Consider the following 24,525-nt stretch of genomic DNA (forward strand, 5'->3'; position numbering starts at 1 on the left):
ACTTTTATCATTTAAAGCTGAAGTGATATGTTCGTATACAATAAGTGTATAATAACTCTGTGTTCACGCAATAATGGCTGTTACATACTGTTTGGTCAGTAACCCATGTCTCTCCTCCTCCTGCTCAGCAAAAGAGAAAAGACATTTTCTGGTATCCCTGCCCACTTTAACCAATCAGGACAGAAGGGAACTTTTCATAAAGAAGTGGTCTTGTCTGCGTACGAACGCACAGAAAGCAGGATCTTCCTGTTTTACTGCTATGTGTGGTGAATACTGCTGAGTGCTCATGTGGTGACGCAGAGAGGAAGGAGGGGATGCTAACTACAGAACGCACACTGTTAGTAAAAACGACTCATACAGCAGCTTTAACAAAGAAGGTTAGTCTCTGTAGGAATAGAGTCTGTGATGTTGTCAGACCTGGTAAAACAAGCTGGACTGTTTTCCCGTATGTGTGGTCAGTATGAATCATAGGGGCCTAGGTTTAAAAATATCAGAATGCCACTTTAACTTAACTGGGTTTGAATGGCCGCCATCACTCACGCTTCACACACACTCTACCTCAGGAGCGATGTAGTCTGGTGTTCCACAGAAGGTCTTGGTGGTGATTCCGTCGTTCATATTTTCTTTACACATGCCAAAATCTGCAATCTTAATGTGACCCTCACAGTCCAACATCACGTTGTCAAGCTTCAGGTCTCTACAGGAGGGAACCACAGTGTTAAAGGGGAACAATTCATCACGCAACGCGGACCAGGAGGGCCTGTCATCTCAAAGTTTGCTTTTATAATCTGAAGTTTTAACAAAGTAAGAGTAATAGAGAACGATGGTTAGGTGTGACACAGTCAGAATAACTGACTTTAATTGGGAAACACTGTATGACTTAGTGTGTTCTATGGTGGAGGTTACCTGTAGATGATGCCCTTTAGATGGAGGAAGAACAGACCGATGGCTATCTCCGCCGCGTAGAATCTACGCAAACACGAGGAGAAACAAAAACAGTAATTAGAGAGAGGCTGAGGGAAAGGACGAGAGGAAAACAGAGGGATAATTTGTGTGTGAGTGTGTGTCTACATAAAGGTCAGTGCTGTCTCTTCAAGGCCGGAGAGCAGCTGATAAGATCAACAGGAGGGGTCGGGACACACTGACCACGCAGTCAACAAATATTGTTTTCCTGTGTGGGTTTGCATGTGTGTGCACATCGGTGTCTGTTCATAAAGCGCACCTAAAATACTGTCTGAGATGAAGCATTATGAAGGCAGTGGGGAGAAGTGTAGAATATGCATCTGAAAATTAACGCAACACATTTAATTTGACCTTCATTTCATATCAGCGCACATGCATATATGTACCCATATCCTGATATCCATCACTAATTACGGCTTATCAGTGTTTCCCACACATCAATTTATTTGTGCCAGTCTGCCACATATCAAAATTGGCTGCCACATGTTGGATTTTATTTTTGGAGCTGCGTGTCCCGTTCTCACTCACTCAAGACAGCACACCCATCAGTGAATAACATGATGTTATTATACTATGACACAGTGGAAGGCGGTGTGTGTTTTTTTTGCCCGCCGGTAAAAACAATGAAGAGGAGGAGGAGGACTGTTTAACACAGTAGGCTTGACCGTAACGGCTGGCCTCATTGTTAAGATCAAGCCTCCACAAAGAGCATCAAACCTTGAAGCCAGTTTTTGTCGTGGCCAAGATGTGTGATTACATCGTCATGTGATGCACTGTGGGATTTCTGTGGGAAACACTGCATATGATGCCGAAATTTTAACTAAAGTCCAGCAGCAATATTGCACCACGTAGCGCTCCTCTAATATCAGTACAGACTGGCAGGCTAGGAGCACTGGTAGCTAATGTTAGCCTACAAAGCAATAAAATCAGATAAATGGTAAAAGGCGTTGTGATAATAGCAGGATGTCACAGTAAGGCAAGAGAAATCAGATGAAAACAGCACGTTGGAAATGTCTGGTCAGGATGTAAATATGATGGACATATGAGGGTCTTGAAGAGTTGCTTCATTTCATAGGGGGGAGATTTCAACTACTCTCCCTTGTGACTCTGTCCAGGGGGCAAGGGGGCGCTCAAAAACAAGAGCCGGGGGTAAAAATTGGGAATGAGATTGAGTCGTAAACACACGAGAGGACAAAATGCCAAGGTCAAGACGCTGAAACAAAAGTTTAAGGCATCAGCATCATCAGCATCATCAGCATCATCATCACCATGCACGGAGCAGAATACCTTGACTTATAATATAGAAAATATAAATAAACACTGAGAGTAGAGCATGTCGAAGGCCTCAGATAAATGAGATCCTCACCCTCACTCACTTGCCCTTCAGCAGTCTAAACCTCCTGCCAGCGGGAAGAAACTCTAATTCCCTACGAAGCAGATGAAGGGCAAACTCCTCCACAGCTCTCGCTTTCCTTCCCCGACAGCCCGCTTGTCAAATATGTCAGCCGGCAGGTTTCGACTTGACACCAGTGATCTCGCCAGCCACCTTAATTATATTATGCAGTTTTGGAGGTATTCTACCACACAGTGAAAACTCGCTGCTGGATTACCCTCACTTCTTTGAAGTTCTACAGAGCGGCAACGTGCATCGGGGCGAACAACATATTTCACCCCCGGGCTCTGCTAGGATTGCTCACCTGAGCCTGTCAAACTGCTGATGGCTTATTCAGCGTGATTTGAAAAAAAAATAAAATAAAACAGCATTACCAAACTGTGGAACACCTATAAGCGTGGGATTAAGATTTCCTGTTATGATGGCATAAGGATGTATCTTAGTCTACAGAAGCTGCTTGGTGTCTGCGTGTGCGTGTACTCACACAGCATGGGGCTCTTTAAACTTGCCGACCTGCTGAATCTGATACATGAGATCTCCTCCGTTTATGTACTCCATGACAAAATAGAGACGGTCCTGCGGAGAGACAGATAGAGAACAGGTCAGGGAGAGTTCATGAGGGCAGGTGAGAGGTCGCGGAACATAAAAGAGAAAGGGCTGAGTTAGAGGTAAATAGAGATAGATGGGTCGAGTCACAGAAGACTGAAGGAAGGACAGAGAGAGAAGAAGAAGACGACAGTGAGAAAAGAGGTGATTGGCTTGTTGTATGTGCATCCAATCATTCTTCAACTGAAGGGAACACAGCTTCAATTTGAGAGCTCATTCTCCTCCATTATCTACAGAAATTGGCAATAAGGTACAGTGTGTGAGGGAGAGTGGAGGGGATTTGGTATGTGGCCGTGTGTGTGTTTGGAGAAAATATGGTGTGTGTATGTGTGAGTGTGTGCGTGTGTGACTAAAATGCTTTAGTTTGTGTGTGCGCTACCCAACATATACTGTATGTATGCACACATGCATTCACATTTTAATTGCCTTCGAAAGTATTTGTGTGTGTGTTGCCTGTTAAGTCCCGTATGTACAAATTCCTCCGGTCAGAGAATTACTGTTGAGGGGGATTAACACAGTCACTTATGGCTTGTGTGTGTGTGTGTGTGTGTGTGTGTGTGTGTGTGTGTGTGTGTGTGTGTGTGTGTGTGTGTGTGTGTGTGTGTGTATGTGTGTGTGTCTCCAGGTCAACTTTATTTGTCGAGCCTTTAACCGCAACCTCAAGCGGACACAGCGCACATTTTTGTTTATCAACCGATGAAAACGTGTGTGTTTACGCAGTGCATGTAAATGACATGTGCTCAGTGTGAGGCATGAAACCAGCGAGCTATATTTACTCCTCTGTTGACTCATCTGTAGTGTAATATGGATTATACGTCAGCAGATGAGCACGAATGGGCCTGTGTATTCCAGCTGTGAGCTGGTGACAGCTGGCAGGGTGGCTGCTGTTCAGACCACAGCGCTCACCAGCAGTGCGACTCTGCCCTTCAGCAGGACACCGTGCTGTGGCTCCCTTCATATCAAATATCATGTGGAGGTGGAGAGCCCTGCGAAGGCTGTCACTTCAGCTGGCAAAGAATGGAAAATAGAAAGAGTATTTTTTTAAGGTCGTTCGTGATGAGCTTCAGTTTATAGGTAATAAGGCCCTTATAAGTTACTTATTAATATTAATACGATTTTTTGAGTGTCGATAATAGTATAATAAACATGTATTAACACTTATAAGAAACTTGTTAACAGTTTATAGCTGCTTAGGAACATTAACAAAGCTTAATAAAAAACTGATGAAGCTAATTGTTCTTGCTTCACATCTGGTAGCTGCAAAAAGCAAAAACAAATGATAATACATGTGAATTAATGTGTAATGAAGTATGTAGTAATAAAGCAACAAGCTTAGTAATGGTTTAACAATGACATAATAAGTAAGTTAGTTAAACCTACTTAAACAATATATTATAAGAAACCCATACTATTGCTACTCTAACTCTTTTTTATTAATGTTTTAAAACGAGTTAATTGTAATTATGAGACAATAAAACAAGGCTATGATGTTATTATCAATGTTTATATATAGTATGATAGTTTATTAATGTCAGTAGGCATCTTATAAATACTTGTAAGTGCCTCAGTACCTTTTAACTTACACTTATTACAAAGACCTTAATATAAAGTGTTTTTTTTGGTTTCTAGTCAATGAGCATAATGACACCAACCAAGCCAGCAATGCCTTGTTAAAGTATACATGCATGTTCATGATAACTGTTCCGAGCCTCTGTATGGTCTGAACCAAAAACAAATAAAACTCTATAAGATAACTCCAAAATTGAGTAGTAACGAATAGTTTCCATTTTCCTGACTTATCATTAATTTTACTTTAAAATGAATTTGACTGTATCGTATCATACAGAGATGCTTGTGATATTTAGTCTACAGTCATGTGGATCATAACAGAGATGAGAGTGAGAGGACTGATGTCACTTTTACATCTTGTCAATTAGTCCAAAAATCTGCCTACCAACACTTATAGGTCATGAAATAACACATTACCATTTGTTTTGCTTGTTCAATCCAAACAAAAATTGATGGAGATGAACAAGTTTTGCAGTTTTAGGGAGGGTTATGTGCCAGAATATTTATTTCCTTAATCTTTTCATCACTGCTCTTAAACAAATGGTATATTACCTGTAAGTTAGCAAACTTTATAGGTGCTACTAGCGTGGAGCTGTGTCTCCTTATTTCCAGCCTTAGCGCAAAGCTAAACTAACCATTTACTGACTTTATTGAAAAAAAGGGTTCATATAAAAAAAAAAAAAAAAAATGTTGTGACACACGCCAGTCCACTCACCATGCTCTGGAAGGTAGAGTGCAGCTGTGTTAAGAATGGTGGCTTTCCGGCCAACGCCAACACTCGCTTCTCCACCATGGTGCACTCGACATCATCATCCTGGATCACGACGTCCTTCTTCAGGATCTTCACAGCGTACAGCTCCTCCGTCCCTTTACGCTCTGCCAGCATCACCTGCACAGAGGAGGAGAGGAAAGATGGGATACACAAGGAAGGTGAATTCATCAGCCTTCAAAATCCTTATGGTACACGGCTCCTGTCATGACTTTATACTGACACCGCCACCGAAGGGTGCAGGGAAGACAAATAGAAAGATGGTAGGAAGGCGGTGATAGGAGGTTCTGTAAAGAGCAGGGACAAAGGAGTGTGTCTGAGACTGTGACTGTTTTGGGTCGGACAATCAAAGTGAAAATAAAGAGACTAAGGACAGACGGGACGGAGAGAGAAAACTGGTTCATCATTTCTCAAGATGTCTGAGGACAGTGAAAGTAGGACAAACACAAAGACAGGACAGAAGAAAAGGAGGTGATAAAAGCCTCCCACATGGAAAGATTGCTTGTAACTCTCTGCGTGATTGATCTAATAAAATTTGCAATTTGTGTCAGACTGAGGCAATATCAATTTTGAGGCATGACACATTGCGATTCCTGGCGGATCATAGCACTGAGGGTTTCTGAAAAAAAACAAAACAAAGAGCGCACATGTCATCAACTTGCATCATCCCTTTGTGCTACTCTCATTTTGAGAATGCAGCAAAAAAATAAAAAGCAATCTCCAGCCAGAGAGCTGGAATTGTGTTTATCTGCTCTGGAGTAAGACGTTGTTAACATGTCAGGCTGAATATCTTAATACCTACAGTAGTGACCAAACACTTCTTCCAAAGGTTAGGGTTCGTAAAATTACCTCCCAAGTGTTGTTTTTAATGTTACAGGTCTTTTGGGGGGATTTTGGAAATATTCCAGCTACTCCAGTTTAAGGTGCAATATAAAATTCTAGTGGCGAACATTCAAAAAGAAAAAAAATCCTCAGTGTAAATGGTGGATGGACAGCTTGACAGTTATAGCAACAATAAGGGCAAAACTCTGTGCAGGTGACGGTCTCTGAGAGCCAAAGTCGAATGGGCAACCAAAGATGGCAGCCAAGATCGCACAGTAAGAGGCCTTCATCAGCCATTCAGCATGATCTTGATGAAATGCAGCAAGAGGAGGAGGAAGGGCAGCAGCTGGATCAGAAAATTTGCCACACAAAGCACTTTTTTTTTTTTTTTTTACACTTTTCGTGCTAAGATTTCGTACTTTTTAACTTCTTTTTGCCCTTCACAAACATCAGAGGAGAAAAAGTAGAAAAGAAAGAGGGGAGAAAGAGGGGATTATTTCATATTTCTCTTTTTTTTTTTTCTTTAGGGCACACAGTGTGGGGGCGGACGGAGATAAAAGAAGGTGAATGGGTTGAGGAGACTAGGATTTAAAACGTTGGGCACTGACGAAGGACGAGAGGATTGGAAGGACCGAGGGAATGGCAGAAGAAGAGATTGGCAACAGTCAAGCAATCCAGAAATCCTATTTGTTTTAATTGTGAAGTCTGGAGGCACGACTGCCTGTAATTACACTTGTGAGACACACTCACACATTAACAAAAGCTAAACACACACACCATGGGTGGTTTCATGTATAATCTGTGGCTGCTGATTCCTGTGGAGGTCGACCAACAGATGCCAAGTGAGGCTTCTGCGTTGCTGTGTGTGTGTGTGTGTGTGTGTGTGTGTGTGTGTGTGTGTGTGCACTCAGCAGTTTAGATGTCTGTTAGCCAAGGTCAGACTGATATTGCTCACAGTCTCTCAAACAGAAGAGGAAACATTTCCGTCTCATCCTCCTCTCTCAGATATCCTGTTCTCCTCTCCTTTTCCACCATTCTCTCCCTCCTGTTTCTTGATTCCTATGTCCTTCCTCCTTTCTCCTCTCCTGTCCTCATATCTTCCTTCCTGAACAGTAGCTGCTGCTGCAAGTAGCAGGCAAAATGTAGGTCAAGTCTCAGCTCGCAGGTCATATTATAAAATTTGAAGCAGGCCTGTGACCAGGCCACAGGAGTTAACCTCACTAGTCTCAGATCTGTATGGGGGAATTATAGCAGCAAGTGTAACTGTTGAAGTGGTCTGTACTATTTGTGTGGAAAGCTTAACAAAGACGAGCTTTAATACTTGAAGCTAATAAGAAACAGAGTTTTTTTTTTTTTGCTTTCTTGCAGAGAGTTAGGTGAGAACAATACACTCTCATGTTCAATACAAGGTTATAGCCAGGACATTTAGCTTAGGTTAGCATAAAGACTGTCAACAGAGGGAAATGGCTAGCACGGCTATGTCTTAAGGTAACAAGATCTCCCTACCAGCACCTCTAAAGCTCACTAATTAATATAGAATATATATATTATATCTTGTTTGTGTGGTTTTTGTCTTACGTACGCTATTTGCTGGACCATTCCTTGGCCAGTGGCAGCAACTTCCTGGAGTCAGGAAAACTGTTAATTGTTTGCAACATTTTTTTTTTTTAATTTTCACAGATAACAAAAATGTTGACAATTAGATGCACCTCTCTACTACAAAAAATTACATGTCTACATAAAAATGTCATCAACATGACCTTTAAAAAGGGAAGTCAGATGCATCAGAACATCACTTGAACAGTGAATCATTAGAATGTCTCTGCAACTTTAAAAACTCAAATTACACAATCTCAAGCTCACCATTTCTCTGCAAAAACTTTGACAGTTTGCTAATAGCAAAGAACTCCAAGTTTCCACGCTTCAGACGCAAGACAACTGTCAGAAACTGAGGAAAGCTGTAACTTGTGTAATTTATCAGCACAGATAAAGTCTCTTTTCTACACACTCTGCTGAAACAAGTCGACTGACTGCACAGCCTATCATTCTAAAACTCATAAAAGTACTTCAACGGTTTATCTTGAAACAAGGCAGTGAACCGGCGAGAAGAGAAATGGCTGAGCTTTACATCGCATAGCTAGCATGGTGTGTTTGTAGTTCCCACGAGGCTAATTGAGTTTTGGGACCTCGGCAAAGGATCTTTCATTCAATCGTATTTCAAATTAAAAGCTACTATTACGTTTCTTATGTTAATTTGCATAAAACACAGAGTCAACTTAGAGACTCGGAAATTATTCAACTGGTCAAATGTTCAAATTAAGCTGCGCTTGATTTATTGATGTGTTTAATGTCCCCATTTGTCTGTGGAACCAAGACAGACAAGATCTCAGACAGACCATTGTGTAAATTAAACAAAGGGTTAACCTCCACAGTGAGAAGACTTATTCTACATATGCGTTCAGTGAGCAGAAACACTACCTGCTCAGTCATTAGAAATTGATAGATGGATATCAGCTTAATCATGTAAATGGAAAACACATCATACTAATTATTCTTTCCAAAGAATAGTGCAATAAGAGTGACCTTATGTCCGTTTCATATTTCTTTCCTCCTAAGAGATCGGAAACTTTGCAGTTTTGCTGTTCATGCCTTATAAATATTCAGACATGATAATGTAGAGGGGTTATTGGGTTCGGGATACTACAGGGAATGCAGCACAGATGGAAGAAGACGCACAGGTATAAGTGTGTGTGTGTGTGTGTGTGTGTGTGTGTGTGTGTGTGTGTGTGTGTGTGTGTGTGTGTGTGTGTGTGCGTGAGGACGTGTTTGCATAGAGGGCAACCACAGTTCAAGAATGTGGGATCTAATCGTAGTCATTAAGGTTTAGATATCTGTCATCGACTCCGGTGGTATCCTTTAAAAGACGGTGTGAGTGTGTGTGTCTGTGCGTGCGTGGACCCGTCACATATGGTGCCAGTGTGACTCTATGTAAATACAAACTCTATAAAGTTGAAACTGAGAGGAAGGACACCATCTGGCCCAAAGCTCATTTTATGCAACCACAAGGACAAGGACGGGAGAAAGACGACATATAAAACCACAGGGTTTCGTCCAAAAAATCAAAACGCCTCTGCACACGAGCGACGTACAAAGTAACAACCGGAGCTTTTTTGGCATCATTACACGCCACCCCCGCCGACACATTTGATCCATTACACCTTTTATCTTTTGCATGTAATTTCAGGCAGCCTGCTGATGCACAAAGCGTCCGAGTTACATTTTACGACCTCATCGAGGATCAGTGTCCCACTCAAGGTCATTTTGGTTACAGTGTCATTCACAAACCGGACTACCCTACTATGAATTGTGTCGTCTGTCACTATCGGCGACGCCCCTTTTGTCCAAGAAAGTTGTTCAGGGTCATTTGACAGAAAAGCAGTCCTCGGGATATTAACTGTCATATGTCGTAAATGATGCCACTGTGTTTTCTTTGCTGACCTTGCAGAGTGAATTTACCCAGGGAAAACTAATGAAACCACACTCCACTGCACCGCGTGGTGCTGCACTGCGCTGTATTACAGCGGGCTGCATTGTATTATTCTAAACTGTCATATATCACGCAGTGGGTTTAGTTCAATGGATCATGTCCAACGAGGCGGTGTGTGTTTGCTCTCTAGCCCCACGCAGACAGTCAATGCAGCAGACGGTGAGACTTCCTCGGGTGGATAGTGTGCTTCACTTAACAAAAACATTTAATGTCTTGCTTTTGATGATTTTTTTTTTTTTTTTATTTAATCAGACATTCATATGTCCTTATTGTATTCATTTGTGCTAGCTGACAAAAATAAGATCACAAGTTTGGGCCTGCATGAGGTGGACTGAGGGCCCTAAAATGTTGTTTTTTGTTTTTTTTTATCTACAACATTCAGTATTTTGGAATAATAACAAAACCTGTAGTTGTTGTTATTAAATGATCAGCAGTCAAAAATTCATCTGATCTGCTTCATCAGGACTCTGTTGGTGTGGTTTGATTAGATTTGACTGACAGAAGCCTGATAACATAAACAAACAACCCACCAACTGTCATCTGTCAACTGTTACAATTACAATACATTATTTTCTGACAATGAAGCTTTGTGATTGCTGTAATAAATACCTTTGTTGTTGCCTATAGTCGTGTTTGAATAGTGTTTGGAGACCAGCAGCAGATAAACTGAAGTGCATCATATGGATCATATTGTAGAGGCTACTTGTCCATTCATCTTCCACGGACTAGAAAATAACTGGCACCAAGAATGTTGGACTGTTGACGTATAATGTCCCTTACTTCTTATATAAACATGAAGTTAAAAGGAGTCGGAGCACTTCCCTGTTGCTGAAACGTATTCAGGGCATAAAAAATGTCAGATAAACTTGGATCAATTCACACAGCAGAGAGCAAAACGCTCACATGCTATAGTGTGAAAACAAACAAACGTACACTAACTCAATTAATGCTGCATCATACATGTGTATTCATGTGTGTTTATGCATGCGTGCTTTTGGTTTCTGTATAGAGGCCTGACTTTACAGATCAGGTTGATGCACGCTCTCGCTTGTGTCTGCATGAGATGTGTGTGTGTGTGTGTGTATGCGTGTGTGTGTGTGTGTGTGTGTGTGTGTGTGCGTGCGTGTGTGTGTGTGTGTTATCATCACACAGTGACCATGCACAGAGAAGCGTTAGCAGCAGTATTGTGATGCAGATGTCCTCAGACACCGAGGCAGAGAGGAGCTCTGAAAGTACCAGCCTCCCACACAAACTCAGGAAAAATGTAAATGACACACACACACACACACCACATGAACGCCTGTTTGTGCACGTGAGTTATGTGTGTGTGAGTGTGCTTGTACTGTACGTAGAATAGGCCTGAATGAGAACTGCGTGTGCATGCGTGCAGGTGTGTGTCTGTACGCTCCGGCACAGGCTGCACATGTGTCACTACAGAAGGTGTGTACTCGTGCGTATCTGCGTGTGTGTGTGTGCATGTGTGTGTCGGGTTTTCCAGTAATGATCGACCCTCGACTCAGTCTCTCCACATTGACGCATCAGTGTTGCTTTAAATGCCTGTTACCATAGAAACAGGCTGCCGGCATACAGGTCTGGTACACAGACAATGCTCTCTCTCTCTCTCTCTCTCTCTCCATCCGCTCTGTTCTGCCCGACGTTTACCAAATTTTCCCTCCCGCCCCATCTTCCCATTCTTTTCTGTTTCCTGCCTCGATTTTCATTCATTCACGTCAGTCCTACCCTCTCCAAGGCTCCCCCTCCACCACCACCTCCTTTCTCGCTCTCCTCTCCTTTCATTCAGTCTGACGTTTTTACCTCTCTCTCAATTCATTCATGTCAACCTTTCCGCCATGCTCTCACATCTCTGTCTCTCTCTCTCTCTCCTTTCATCACTCCCTCCGCCTGTCACGTCATCCTCCTCGTCGCTCTCTCTCTCCCTTCATCCATCTCTGTCCACCTGCACTTCGCCTCCTTTAATTCCTTCCTCTATCTCTATCTTCTCTTTCTGTCCTTCTTTTCTTTTCTAAGCTCCATGTGTGGATACAGAGCTGTGTGGCTCAGTCGAATGCAAACACAGACAAATGCTAACAGAGGTATTCTTTGTACACAATTACAGCATCAGTGTACTCATGTTAGTTGCGCATCTTAGCCTACGCATGATGGCTGCCATATCATGATACGATCGCCGGGAGTACTTTGTATGTGGAGGAAAAATTGGGGCCAGTATATCAGGATTTGTGATTTGCGCCATATACTAAGTGGCAGACAAGACAGACATGGATAGATACGAAGGCCTCACCTTGCCGAAGCTCCCCTTGCCCAGGACCATCAGGAAGTTGAAGTCAGCCAGCTTCATGCGATCTTGGTTGCCATTGGAGTCAAACCGTGCAGCGTTAGCCGACTTCCCTTCCGTGTTCTTGCCCGGCCCGATCTTAGCTCTCTAAATAGGAGGAAGGGAACACATTGGATTACATTAGACACAACCTCCAAGACACAAGTCTAAAAATGGTGCCACAAGAGGGTTGAGTTGGCACATAACTGTTATTTATTTATGCATTCTAATATTAAAGGTACACTATATAAAAACTGGCCACCTGATGAAGTCATAATCCAAACAAATTAGTTAGTTCGCTGTGTAGCCAGCTGGACTATCATAGCATAAAACACAGCTAGCACAGGAGCTTTGCACAGCTGTGAGAGAGAAGTTTTCAGGCACAGGGCTAGCTGGTTAGCATGCTAACTTGAGCAGATATCTCTGCAACACTACATATAAAGTTTCTCTGACACAATGTCGGAACTGTTACTTCTTTTTATTTAGTTCATATTTTGGAATGTTTTAGGCTAAAATTCTTACATACTGCACCTTTTACCAAAGACATACTTTTGAGTGTAGTATGCATTTTTTCTGACGCACTCTTTAGCGCGGAAGTGTCGCACTTTCTGAGAGCCTCTTGCCGCTTGGACTGGAGATGCGTAACCTCACCTCTACCGACAATCTGCAATAATACTCTTTTAATACATCTAATAATAATAATAATCTACACATCCTTGATAGGCATCCAATAACAAGCCACACAACAATAAATGCGAACCGCAGGCGAACTCATTGAGTGATGTTGTTGTACTGGATTGCATTATATTAAAGTTATATTATTATAGAGGAGCCGGTAGAAATGAGGTTGGCACGGGTTACCACGGTGTCGCTGTCCGCCATTGTCTGTTGTGTTGTTGTTGTCGTCACCGCTGCATTGCATTGTGGGATATTTATGCCGGCGTAGTGTCCAGTGCTTGCATACTTTAATATTTACCAGAAATAGTATGCACCTCACGTACTGTTGGGTTCATACTAAGGTTTCGGACATACATTTTTCGCAAGTCAGAGCTAATATAAATAAACAAGGCTTTAAAGTCCCATAAAGATTCACATCCCCCTACTATAAAATTTGGGGTACTTTAATATCACACAGAGAGCACTTTTGCTGGAAGGACAGGAGAGGAATTGATAACTATGTTAAAAAGGAAAAGTTTTTTAGCCTTTCGCTTCATTCTATTTCATTTATTCCGAGCAGGCACTTTACACTCCACTTCACACTTTCCATAACAAATATGGCCTCCCTGTGAGTCTGCCACTCTATTCAATCATGACTGTCACCACTTCCCTTGTTTCTGTCCTTCAACCACTCTCTCCCACTCACAGCAAAAGTTTCTGTGCCATCTTCTTTTTTTTTTTTTTTTAAAATTCATTTCTACTTCATCTTTATAAATTTGGCCTGTGTCTCTGACTCTCCATTTATTCATGTCTGTCACTTCCCTGTCTCTTTTCTCTATTCACTCCGTTTCATTTCCAACTCTCTTTCTGTCTCTGCCTCGACCTTGTCTCGCTCTCTCGTCCTGCCTCTGCCGTAGGAAACTTTTAAAATCTTAAAATCTAATCTAATTATAATCTTACCCTCCACTTTGTTAAGCCATGTTTCAATTTAAAAGGACGGTCTTAAGACATTAACAAAATGCCGACACTCTCAGAGACAGAGGTGCAGGATGAGTACATCTTATTATATCTTATCTCAAATTGCTGATCCACATTGAGGCTCTCTGCACTCCTTTCGGTCTTGTGCAGTCATTTCTCTGCTGCCTTGTCTTGAAAATTGTCAGAGCGAAGCATCCGAGTACTCTGTCGCTCCCTGCGCTGTTTGTGTGTGTGTTGTGTGTGTGTATGTGTGTGCTAGTGGTGCAACCCATACGATTCTCAACTCATCAATGGATAAAAGGCTCTATCCGTCTCCATCTGTTCTGACACACACACACACACAAAACACACAGAGGAGCAGTCGAGGTATTTGTGAGCAGCAGAGCATGCTGAAGGCAACACTCTCGGAGCCTTTAGAGATGAATGCTGCTCTCTCTGTCTGTCTGTCTCTCTGTATACAGCCGTGTGTCCACACTTTACAAACAGTTAGAAAAAACGGATGAAGGGCAGCAGCAGAAATCTGATTCATAGACACTGACTCAAGGTGGTTTTTGCTTTTTTTTTTGGATAAAAAGTATCTACATACTTAAGTGATGGTGGAAATGTAATGTGTAATCTATTAATAATATAATAAATGCATCTGTACAATCCTTATGAATCGGCTCACCCCAGTTATTGTCGTAATGAGGCCTTTGTGTAGTACAAAACTTGTAAGAACCTGCTGCTCCCTGATAGCAGTATAGCTCAGTTAGCTGTGCCGCTAGCGGTCCTGACTGGGAGCAGGGGACTGTATACTGCTACCACAGGAGCTTCTGACTGGGCAGGGCTAGCTATTTAGCATCGTCAACAATATACATAGATGTCATAGCTGTTATTTGTGCACATTCTGTTATTCATTGTAGTTCATTTTTGAATGTTTTTAACTACAATTCTTAGATATCACACTTTTAAGGACCTTAACCCAATTTTATCTTTTTAAATATATCTTTTAGACCGACTACTCTCATTCTCTCATTACACATTTAATCAGTTCTTTATCACAGATGACTATTTGGTTTACTGTTAATATTTAGTATATATTTATGTTATATTTACCTATTTTGTTTGATCTGGTACATAGAAATGATGCTAATTCATAAACACTGATGTCATGATAAATAGGAGAAGTTGGGTCAGAATTTCCTACAGTTGCAGAAGAAGGAAACAAGTCTCTGTTAATGCCAATAAATACACTTCCCACTGTCCTTGCGTTTGTATTTCCACAAGTCACCTTCATCTTCCACCCCAATTACCCCCTCACTCTATTATTTATACCCCTGTTTGCGTGTAAGAAATACAATGGATACAGAAAGAAGACGAAAGTAGGACAGAGAAATTAGATAAGATGGACAAAGAAAAAAGTAAGAATGAAAACTACGGACTATAGGATGACTGAGGGGATGGGGAAAAAGGGGACTTTCCTGTTGCTTGTATGTGCTTTTGCGATTTGATCAACACTTCATGCCAATAAAGATGTATCATACTGAACGGAGATCGGCTCTGAATGAGAAAAACTTCATCACCAAACTAGCTCTCCGCTTCTTAACGCCCAGTGAATGACATTCGGATTTTGACTGTGTATATGTGTACAACATGCATTATTCATTACTGTGACTCTGGTGTGTTTGTGTGATTTTGGATGGGGTGAATGGAGGCAGCCAGGTCATGTTACTAAAGTGAAATCTCCCTCTGTCTGTGTCTTCCTTTCTCTCTGCCATCTCTCTGAGCACTTCACCCTACGAGTTGCCTACATGAGTGTGTGTGTGCGAGCACAAGCATGTGATAGCTGGCCCCCCGAGATTGTGTCTCAGTGAACGTCTGAGGACCACGACCTTGAGGAGATGGAGAGAGAGAAAAACAGATAAAGACAGAGAGACACACAGGGGGGCACTGAAGGTGACGGAGGACAAAACAGATAAGTGAAGGAGAGAGAGGGAGGCACAATGAAGACAGGGAGGAGGAGGAGAGGAGAGACATGCAGGAGAGAAGGCTACATTACCTCCCTGTAAAATCAACCTCCAGAATCTAAACTGAACACACATTTCACAATGAAAATAATCTTGTCTCACAACACTCTTCTACAACTTGAATTGGACTGCAATTACAGCCCGACCGATATATCAGTGGGATGATTTTATTGTTTTCATTGTCCTAGCAGTGTATATGTTGTTCCATATGATACCAAAACTTTTTTTTAGAAAATAGCTGCTTGGGGGTAGTTTTTAATGAAAACATTCCAAATGAAGTTTACTGTTTCAGTACCCTGATGTCATTTTGGACACTAAAGTTCATTGATGAACTGCAAAATATGGTAGATGTATTTTTGTCTTGTGTAGTGGTCAGAGGAGCGGCTGCAAACACTCTTCCTCCCTGCAGCAGGGTAGCAAAAGTTCCACTAATTTGGTGACAAAAAAACGTTTAATTTCCTTTTAATTCTGCACAATAAATCTCCTCCATTATACAGTTATATAAAAGCTTTTATCATGAGGCAGCATGATCAGGAAATGTTGGGTTTTCAAGTGCAGTAACTTAACATGACTCCAGAAACAACTGAAAGCAAAAATGATGACACAGTAAAATTAAACTGAAAGTACCAACAGAGTCACTGGAGAGAAACTAAACCAAAAACACCTTCCTCTCAAGTTTCCTGCAAAGAGATGAGTTGAGTCTCAAGACAGGCTTGTTTGGGGGTAGTCATGAATTGAGATGTTACTGCAGCCCGCTCGGAGGTGGGGTGGGCCCACCTTAGCCCTACTCCAGAGCAGGTCCAGCCTGTCCACCTAGGTGCTATAAAACTGGTGATGGTGTGGCCAAATGTGGCAGTTGAAAAGCCCCACCTGTGGCTCTTTATACTACATCACCAGACGTCCTCCTTTGGTCACATCAAAACCAAGCTGTTTGCAGACAATACAGCCATTTTTATGGTGAGGACGGGCTGGTCTGCACAGTGAATATGATCCGCAGCTTGTTAGCTTACCAAGGACAAAGACTGTAAACAGGAGGACGATTACATAATTAGCTTACCAGCATCACATGTAAAACTCCATGCGCTCTTTAGCACTTTGGTTTAAATTTATGTGATTAAACATTCAAGACACAACATGAAAATTAGTAATGGAGGCGCTTGTTGTTACCCGTGGACCCGTTACCATCTGCTGGTGCTCGCCCAACTACAACCGGTGCTGAAGCAGGGGCAGGTGAGAAAACAAAAAGACGAAATGGTCCCCAAAACTGCTCCACTTAACTCTGTGATCAACACTTTTCAGAATGACTCTGATGTTTTGTGGCCCCGATGTCAGAAACACAGAAGGAGAAGCGGAAAGGAGAAGAAAAAAAGAGGAAAGGCACAGAGAAGGGTTACCCACTTCACTGCCAAATGTGTTAATGAATGGGCCTACTGGTCAGACACACACACACACACACACACACACACACACACGTCTGGACCTGCAGTGTGCCAGACCGGATGGTACTATAAGTGTGCCTGCCAACTGCTAACAGCTCTCCCAGAGAGGCTCTCACTCGGACACACACAGATGCACTGTGCGCACACACACATTCACAAGCATACCACACCGACACATTTGAACACATATTGGCGAACGCTTACACGTAAAAAAACACAAACAGACGTCATTTTACAAATGCACACGAACGTACGCACCTCAAATTTCTGCCGTAACTCCTCGTTGCCCTCCTCCCCCTCCGGAGCGACGGGAACATTGAAGTACTCGCCTTCTTCCTGGGAGAGCAGCTTAAACCTGCAGAGACAGAATATTTCCAGTCAAATCAATTCACAATTAGTTTATACAATTTAGGCGTTTAACTGCTGCCATTAGCTGAGGCCGCTGACGGTTAGTGAGCCCATTCGGAGAATAATCGGCTGATTATTTAGTCATTTACTCTCCTTCATGGTGATCCAGCAAAGCCCGACAGAGATGGGAGCACAACACAGCTGAGATGCTAATCCTTTAACAAAATCAATAGAATACAATTTTTCACATTGGCTTCATTACACTACGACATCAGACCTCCAGAATCACAATCATAATCATAGTAAATAACATTGTGATTAGGCTTCAGTGACACAGATCTAAACTTTGGACTATTGCACAGTCGATCCTGTTTACAACTTCGACTCATGTTGGATGTGACAATTTTTAACATGCTGTTTTAATTCTTTTCGTTAATTGGCTTGTTTGGCCCTGAATAGTCATCGCTTTGTGTGGGCCGTGCCGTCAATGAACAGCAACAGTTTAAAATAGCTTTGTGCCGCCGCTGTTGACAGTCTACCATCCTGAGATGGAGCTTAAGAACCCGATTATCAGGCATTTTGACCTTAAAGTGTTGTCAAATATGTTACAAAGATACACAACACATATTCCAAAAAATGGGAATACTGTGGGAATAATTTTGTTCACGCTCCGGGGGGGCTAAATTAGAGCAAGGCATCCAGTCATGATGCCTTCAAATACAATCAAGTATGACACCATGCCATACCATATGTACGATACTATATGATACAACTTTATTGTCAGTTTGGACTGAGGTATTCATTACTTTGGAAGGTGGAAATTATTTGGAAAGTTCAGACGTTAATATATTGTAATTATAATTGCAGAGCGTACTTCTTCTTAATATAATGCCTGAGGAGAATGTTGATTATAACGTTGATTCCCAGCAGCCTCCTCTGTTATTATGCCTTTTAATTTCCTGCATTATCTCACCCGCTAGCTAGCTTGCTATATTGTCGGCATATAGGTGAGACCAAGCAGCGGTGTTCTCACGACTTGTGCCAGAAGTTTGTTTTCAAATACGACATGATTATTACTTTTATTATCAAACATAATATTTTGCAATAATGGCGCCTCCTTGCAACATTTTTTGCCAAATGCGCTTTCAGCAATTCCCCGGCCGGTCTCTCCTGGTGCACTTGGAAAGGGGGCGGAATCAGAAAGCACACATTATCATATATTATAGGTGGGTGTGTCAGAGGCCAATCATATTCGCTACATTCATCTCTTTTAAACAGAGGGGATCTATTTTTCCCTCAGAAATGTATTGTTGTCCATAACTTGTAATAAATGTTGATAGTTATGAAGTAGCTCAGGTCATGACATCACCTCATCTGACAACAATAACTATTATGTGAAATTGAAAAATGAACTAAGGTAGGTCGTCAGTGAAGGATATTTTTGAGCGCTAAAGTTTAAGATTAAGTAACAGAAGAAAATAACATGTAGAAACATACAGGATCGTAGCTTTAAACCCCAGCTGTTACGTTCATGTCACCCTGTTCCTCCCTCTGGCACACACACAACACACTCCTGCACAGGTTCCTCCTGCTCTGAATATCATCCTTTTTTAATGGCATCTCTTCTCGCACCTCCACCATTCCACCTCAAACGCTGGCATCTCATTAAAAACCCTGACAGAGCAGCGTCAGCGAAAAGAGAGGGAGACAGAGCGATATAGAGACTGAACCAGAGGGAGGGAGGGAGGTGGGGAGATAAAGAAAAGGAGATAAAGAGACAGGGTGGAGATGCCTTGGCACTAAGTATCACCAGAATAAAAAGAAAGAGCTCCAACTAAAGTATTTCTCCAACAGTGCAGTAATGAACAAGGTCACCTTCGCTCTCCCTCCTCCTCTACCTGTGCTGTTTCTTTGCCTCATGTCTCTCCACCTCCTCCCTCCCTCCCTCCATCCCTCCACCCATCCCTCCTTTAATCTCACCATCCATCCACTCCTTGTTTCTGGAGCTCTGAGATGCCGAAGGACAGGGATCCCATGAAGTCGTTGCGGCTGGTCAGGTCCCAGTCCCACACCTCCACCGACAGACGGCGGTCCTTATCGTACTCCTTCAGGTGGCTGCGAGAGAGGCAGGGACAATCAACAGTTGGTTGACAGCTGAGAGAGATACCTAAAGGTGCTTTTATTAAAACTATTTGACCATTTCTTGTTAGGTTCTTGACTTTTTAAAGCCACATGAAAGCAGTTTTGTTTCCATTCACGTCCTGCTGGTTTGTGGTTTGCAGCAGTTTCTTAAAAATCTTTTGTCATCTCATCTTCTGCTTTGTTGGGCAGGTGCAAGAAACAAACAAACTAAAAACTCTTTCAAACTGAACATCTGCACCCAGATGTGATGTGGCTTATTAAGGATGTAACTGGAGCCAACTGCGGGAAAAGACCCCAAAAGCAAGGGTTTTTTTTTTAATAAAAGGAGCCAGATGTTTTATCTGAGCGCCAGCGGTTATGTACGCTTGGAAAAGCCGAGCATAATGTGATGAAACAATGCACCGAGTGAGAGAGAGATGAAGAGACGGAGATAAAACAGGGGAAAAGACTTAATGGAGGAGAAGAGAGCAGAGGGAAAAAAACAGACAAACAACACGCATAAATAAGAAATCAGCAGCCTTACAATTTAAAAGTCTCATTCCAGGTGGGGTTGAGGCAGCACTTTATGGTCTTGGTCTTCTGCTTGCTCTCGCTGCGGGGATCTGGGATCAGTTTGAGCTTCACGTAGGGGTCTGACAGACCGTTCGGGTCCATAGGAACCAGATTCCTGCCCTCTCCGACTGCGGGTGGACATGATGGAAAGACAGGAAGGAGATGAGGGATCGGTTACAATCAGCAAATTATAACAAACCAATTATATCTTACTATGTGTGGTTAAGATGTGATTACGTTTTGGCCCAAAATCACCTCAATGGGGCTGAGAAAAAGATGACGATATGGGTTAAAATGGTCTCTCTTGTGAGTTTTCTGGGGTTAACCTCGAGTTTGGCATTATCGCCGTCATTGTCTCGGTTTCTGTAGAGCGAGAACTGACCATATTCATGAGAGGTTGGAAGTCTTTATTGGATCTGACTGAGAACTTGAGGACTGACAGAGGTAGTGACTTGTCAATCGCAAGAAACAAATTAAAGTCGGCCAAGTAACTTGAGGCACACACAAACACACGCGCATACACATGAACCCTGAGAGTCGTATTGGGGGTTAACACCTTGAGGTTGCCAGATCCGCCTGTAATGACCATGTAGACACATGAAGGTTGCCAGTTCCAACACTAATCCTTCCTTTGTGGCCATCTGTTATTGGCCCGTAATTGTATTCCAGTGGCGTAAAATCCCCTGCGATTGGAGCGTGTATGAATTTGTGTGTGTGTGTGTGTGTGTGTGTGTGCGTGCGTGCACAATTATTGTTGCTGGTCAAGTTGTGAGGTCACATCCAATTACCAGAAGCAGGGCGGGCGCTGCCGTGTCTTAGGCAGCTCACTGGGGAAGCACTCAAAAACACACATAAACACACACACAAGAACCCTCAAATCCCCCATACAAACACACACACACGCAGAGCACAAAGTACTTCGCTGATGTAGCTGAATAATTGTGTTCTGTGGAAAATGACAAGCAGAAGAATGGCAGAGGAAGCTATGATAGAGGGAGGATGTGCAGCGCTGTGGCTTTCTGTGTCAGGTCACATCACGCAAAAATAAACCACAGTAAAACGTTTCAGTTTCCAATCTTTCTTTGTTCAGTGGTCAAAGAGGGGGGCGACCCTGGGTAATACCTGAGCAGGACTTTGATTCATGAGAGCCGCTCATGACCAACTCACTGGTTCAAGTTTGTTTCTCTCGGCTGCACACACGGGCTCAGGCTTCCCCCTGCCAGAGAGGTGACATTACTTATTCATTACCTTTTAAGAACACTTAAAATCTGATCCGGCCCCACAAACCGCACAAAGATCCCTCTACAAAAGGTAAAACCTGAAAATATCTCTCATGACACCCCAATTTAGTGGGTCAGAATGAGGTCACGCTGCTTTGTTACACACAAACCAAAACATGGAGCAACATGGACTGACATGTTACTCCTTCACTGGACCAGATTGAATACTTTAGGTCTGCAGTGAGATCTACCTGACCCGAGAGTCGAGTCAGTCGAAATGGATAGTGCCGGGCTCTCAATAGGTCGAGTCTTTGCTATAAGGGGGAAATGCTCTGGATTGTATGTGTTTACTCAACCCAATCTTGATGGTTTTAGGCGGCATAATGGCTGGGATACAGTTGTCAACTGAGGATCACTGAAATGGCATCATCGATACTGCATTTACACTGTCAAAGTTATTGATATTGAATGCTCATTTTGATAAATCTCTGTCTCAAAATCTAAACTGTACAACCAAACTTCACACTGTTAGAGGTTAGAGTTCGGACAACTTGCCACTTCAGCGGGAAGGTCGCAAGCTCTCAGGTTGTCATCATTGTTACTGGTAGTGAAGGGGATAACATGATGAAAATGCTAAAGCGGAAATACAAAATCAGCTAATGGCAGACTTACACTTACAGCCTGCACCTGGTGATTCAGACTGCAGGATTTCTGATGCTGCATTCACGTGGATTCAGACAGATGCCAGATCGCAAACGGCATATCTCGGGAACAGGATGGTAAAAGTAAGTGATGCTAGCAGTATTAGAAGTATTAACAGTAATGGTAGACAGCATTGCCATTTTGACTTTTGCTATCCTCTGCAGCAGGATTTACAATCGGATGTATTGCAGCTACCTCACATAAGGAGAAAACATGTTTGATCCAGCTATAATTACATAGAATACTAGACAAAATAACTGTTTTTGATGTATTTTATATGATTTCTGAAAACAGCCATGTGAGTGCAGCATGAAACCCCAAACTGAGCAGACTGTGTAGTCCCCTAACCCTAATCTTTCTTAACATAAGATCTGGTCTATTTAGGTCTGTTTTGAATCTAGTTTGTCCTTTTCACATTGAGTTCTATTATGATGAAGATCTGAGGGTCTTATGGGTTCAGATCAGACATCTTGTCATCCTGCATCATTAGCACAACACAGACACAGTGTGGGTTGGGGCGAGCAAAATAAAGGTTATTATAGTGGCTGATGGCAAATTATGCTGCACATTATGTTGCTTTTAATGTGTAGTGTCTCTTCTCTGGTAGTCTAAGAAACGAGTGGATTGTCCTTCACAGATGACAAAGAGCTCAGGGAGACGACATGTCTGGTACAGCGGAATGATGTCACGTTTTAAGCTGGTCCCTTCTTGTATCGCCACCACAAGCGTAGTCCAACTTGGTTCACCTGCAAAGACTTTTTCCTCACTTTTCAGGCCGCCTCCGCCTGAAACATGGGTCAGACAGCTGTCGTGCTCTTTTACAATAAAAGTAAAAGAAAAAATGCTTTTAACAATTAACAGCCGAGGTGCACGGCTCTCGGAGCTGCGGGAGAGCGTGTGGCATCCTTTCAAACCATGACTGAAAGGAGAGCCTCCCAGCGAGCTCGCAGCATGAGGGAACCTCAAGAAGTCAGAGAAATGAGGTTTCCATGCTGTTAAAGCGCTATGCTACGCTAAGCTGCAAGAGGTTAACCACAGCGCAGACCCAACGGCCAGCATTAAACCCCTCAGCGGAGCAGGTCAATAAATATTAGATGATGCCTGTTAAAGTGACCATCAAATGCTGGTTGAGGTGAGCTATAAAGAGGGTAGCATGCCAAATAGTCTCACAGGACCCTGACGGTAAATACAGGAGGGTGTGCGTGTGTGTGTGTGAGGGTCCTTGTGCATGCACAGGTGTGTGATGTGCATGTATAAATATATGCTTGCATATAGTATGAGCTAATTGCAAAGAGCCTGCATGGGTCTGTGTGCAGATGTGCGAGTGTGTGTGTGTGTGTGTGAGAGAGAGAGAGAGAGAGAGAGAGAGAGAGAGAGAGAGAGAGAGAGAGAGAGAGAGATAACGCGTGTATTTGAGTCCACAGGGAGGGCGAGTGGAGATAAGAGTGCAGTAACAGCAGAATACTGTATGTGCACAGCAGCGTGGGCGTTGGCAGCGCACCTTTTCCCCTGTGAAACAGCCTCATCGGAGTCTTAGTAGGATTCTTGTGTTCTGTCTAACTCCTACTCGCCTGCATGTGCGCTGCAAAAATGAGATTTTCCAGATGATTTCATCGTGGGGATGGACGGTGAAGCGCGAATCAGGTTCATGCCGAGCACATTTAGATGTTCAGTTTGGCTCGTCTGAGAAAGATCTCCAGCGTCTGTACCAAATGAATGTTATTTTGGCTGCCTCTTGATTTTGCCCTCTGCGGTTCACACATAGAGACGGCCTCCACGTGGTTATCACATAATTATTGGAGCATTAAGATATTACAGGTGTTGTCTGTTGTTGACTTGTACAACATGACCTGTGGCATGTTCATTCCTATTGAGTCGTCTAAAGGCTAAAATCTTTGACAAAGAGATGTCAACATGAATCTTCCTCTGTTGTTTACCTACATGAGGGGGGGTGTTATCATTTTTTTGTATCACGGGTCTTCTGAAAATGTAATTTCAGTTTGCACATGCTGCATTATCTAACTAAACATGCACTAACTATAAGTCAAAAATAAATCTCATTGTCATCTCAGTGTCTCATTTTGAGTTTGGATATCTCTTTGTAGCACTTTTGTAGCATCTCTTTGGTTATGAGAAATACATGAAATAACCTTGAGGATAAAGATAGGAATGAAACTCGAATAGAAGTGTGGTGGATTAACAATCCGCGCCGCTGAAACAAGCCTACAAAGGTAATCATACAAGTCCATGCATCTCTAGACAAAACACAAGATGCAAGAAGAAAAATCTGAACCAAAAAAGCATCAAAATCTTTGTTTTCTCTCCATTAGCCTGAAAGACGAATAATGTTTTCACCTGTTGTTTCTCCAGGAGATTCTGCTCTGGGCTTTTCCTGCCACATTATGGACATTTTGGATAAGCCAAAATCTCAGTAGTCTCTCTGCAGTTTGGAGGAGATGTGTGAAGAGGAACTAAATCCT

The 24,525-nt window shown here is 42.6% G+C and overlaps 1 protein-coding gene across 2 annotated transcripts in view; it reads right to left on the minus strand.

The window, feature by feature from the left end:
• LOC119014168 (protein kinase C beta type-like) overlaps window positions 1-24,525 on the minus strand; it is a 111,608-nt gene that overhangs the window by 28,044 nt on the left and 59,039 nt on the right. For both annotated transcript variants that reach the window (XM_037089124.1, XM_037089123.1), the window contains exons 7-14: window positions 20,095-20,251; window positions 19,410-19,544; window positions 17,340-17,436; window positions 11,969-12,109; window positions 5,247-5,420; window positions 2,841-2,932; window positions 907-969; window positions 559-697 (exon numbers count right to left, since the gene is read on the minus strand). In XM_037089124.1, coding sequence (XP_036945019.1) covers window positions 559-697; window positions 907-969; window positions 2,841-2,932; window positions 5,247-5,420; window positions 11,969-12,109; window positions 17,340-17,436; window positions 19,410-19,544; window positions 20,095-20,251 — 998 coding nt within the window. The remainder of the gene's footprint in view (window positions 1-558; window positions 698-906; window positions 970-2,840; window positions 2,933-5,246; window positions 5,421-11,968; window positions 12,110-17,339; window positions 17,437-19,409; window positions 19,545-20,094; window positions 20,252-24,525) is intronic.

This window comes from Acanthopagrus latus, chromosome 23 (assembly GCF_904848185.1).
Source record: "Acanthopagrus latus isolate v.2019 chromosome 23, fAcaLat1.1, whole genome shotgun sequence".
NCBI classification, from domain to species: domain Eukaryota; kingdom Metazoa; phylum Chordata; class Actinopteri; order Spariformes; family Sparidae; genus Acanthopagrus; species Acanthopagrus latus.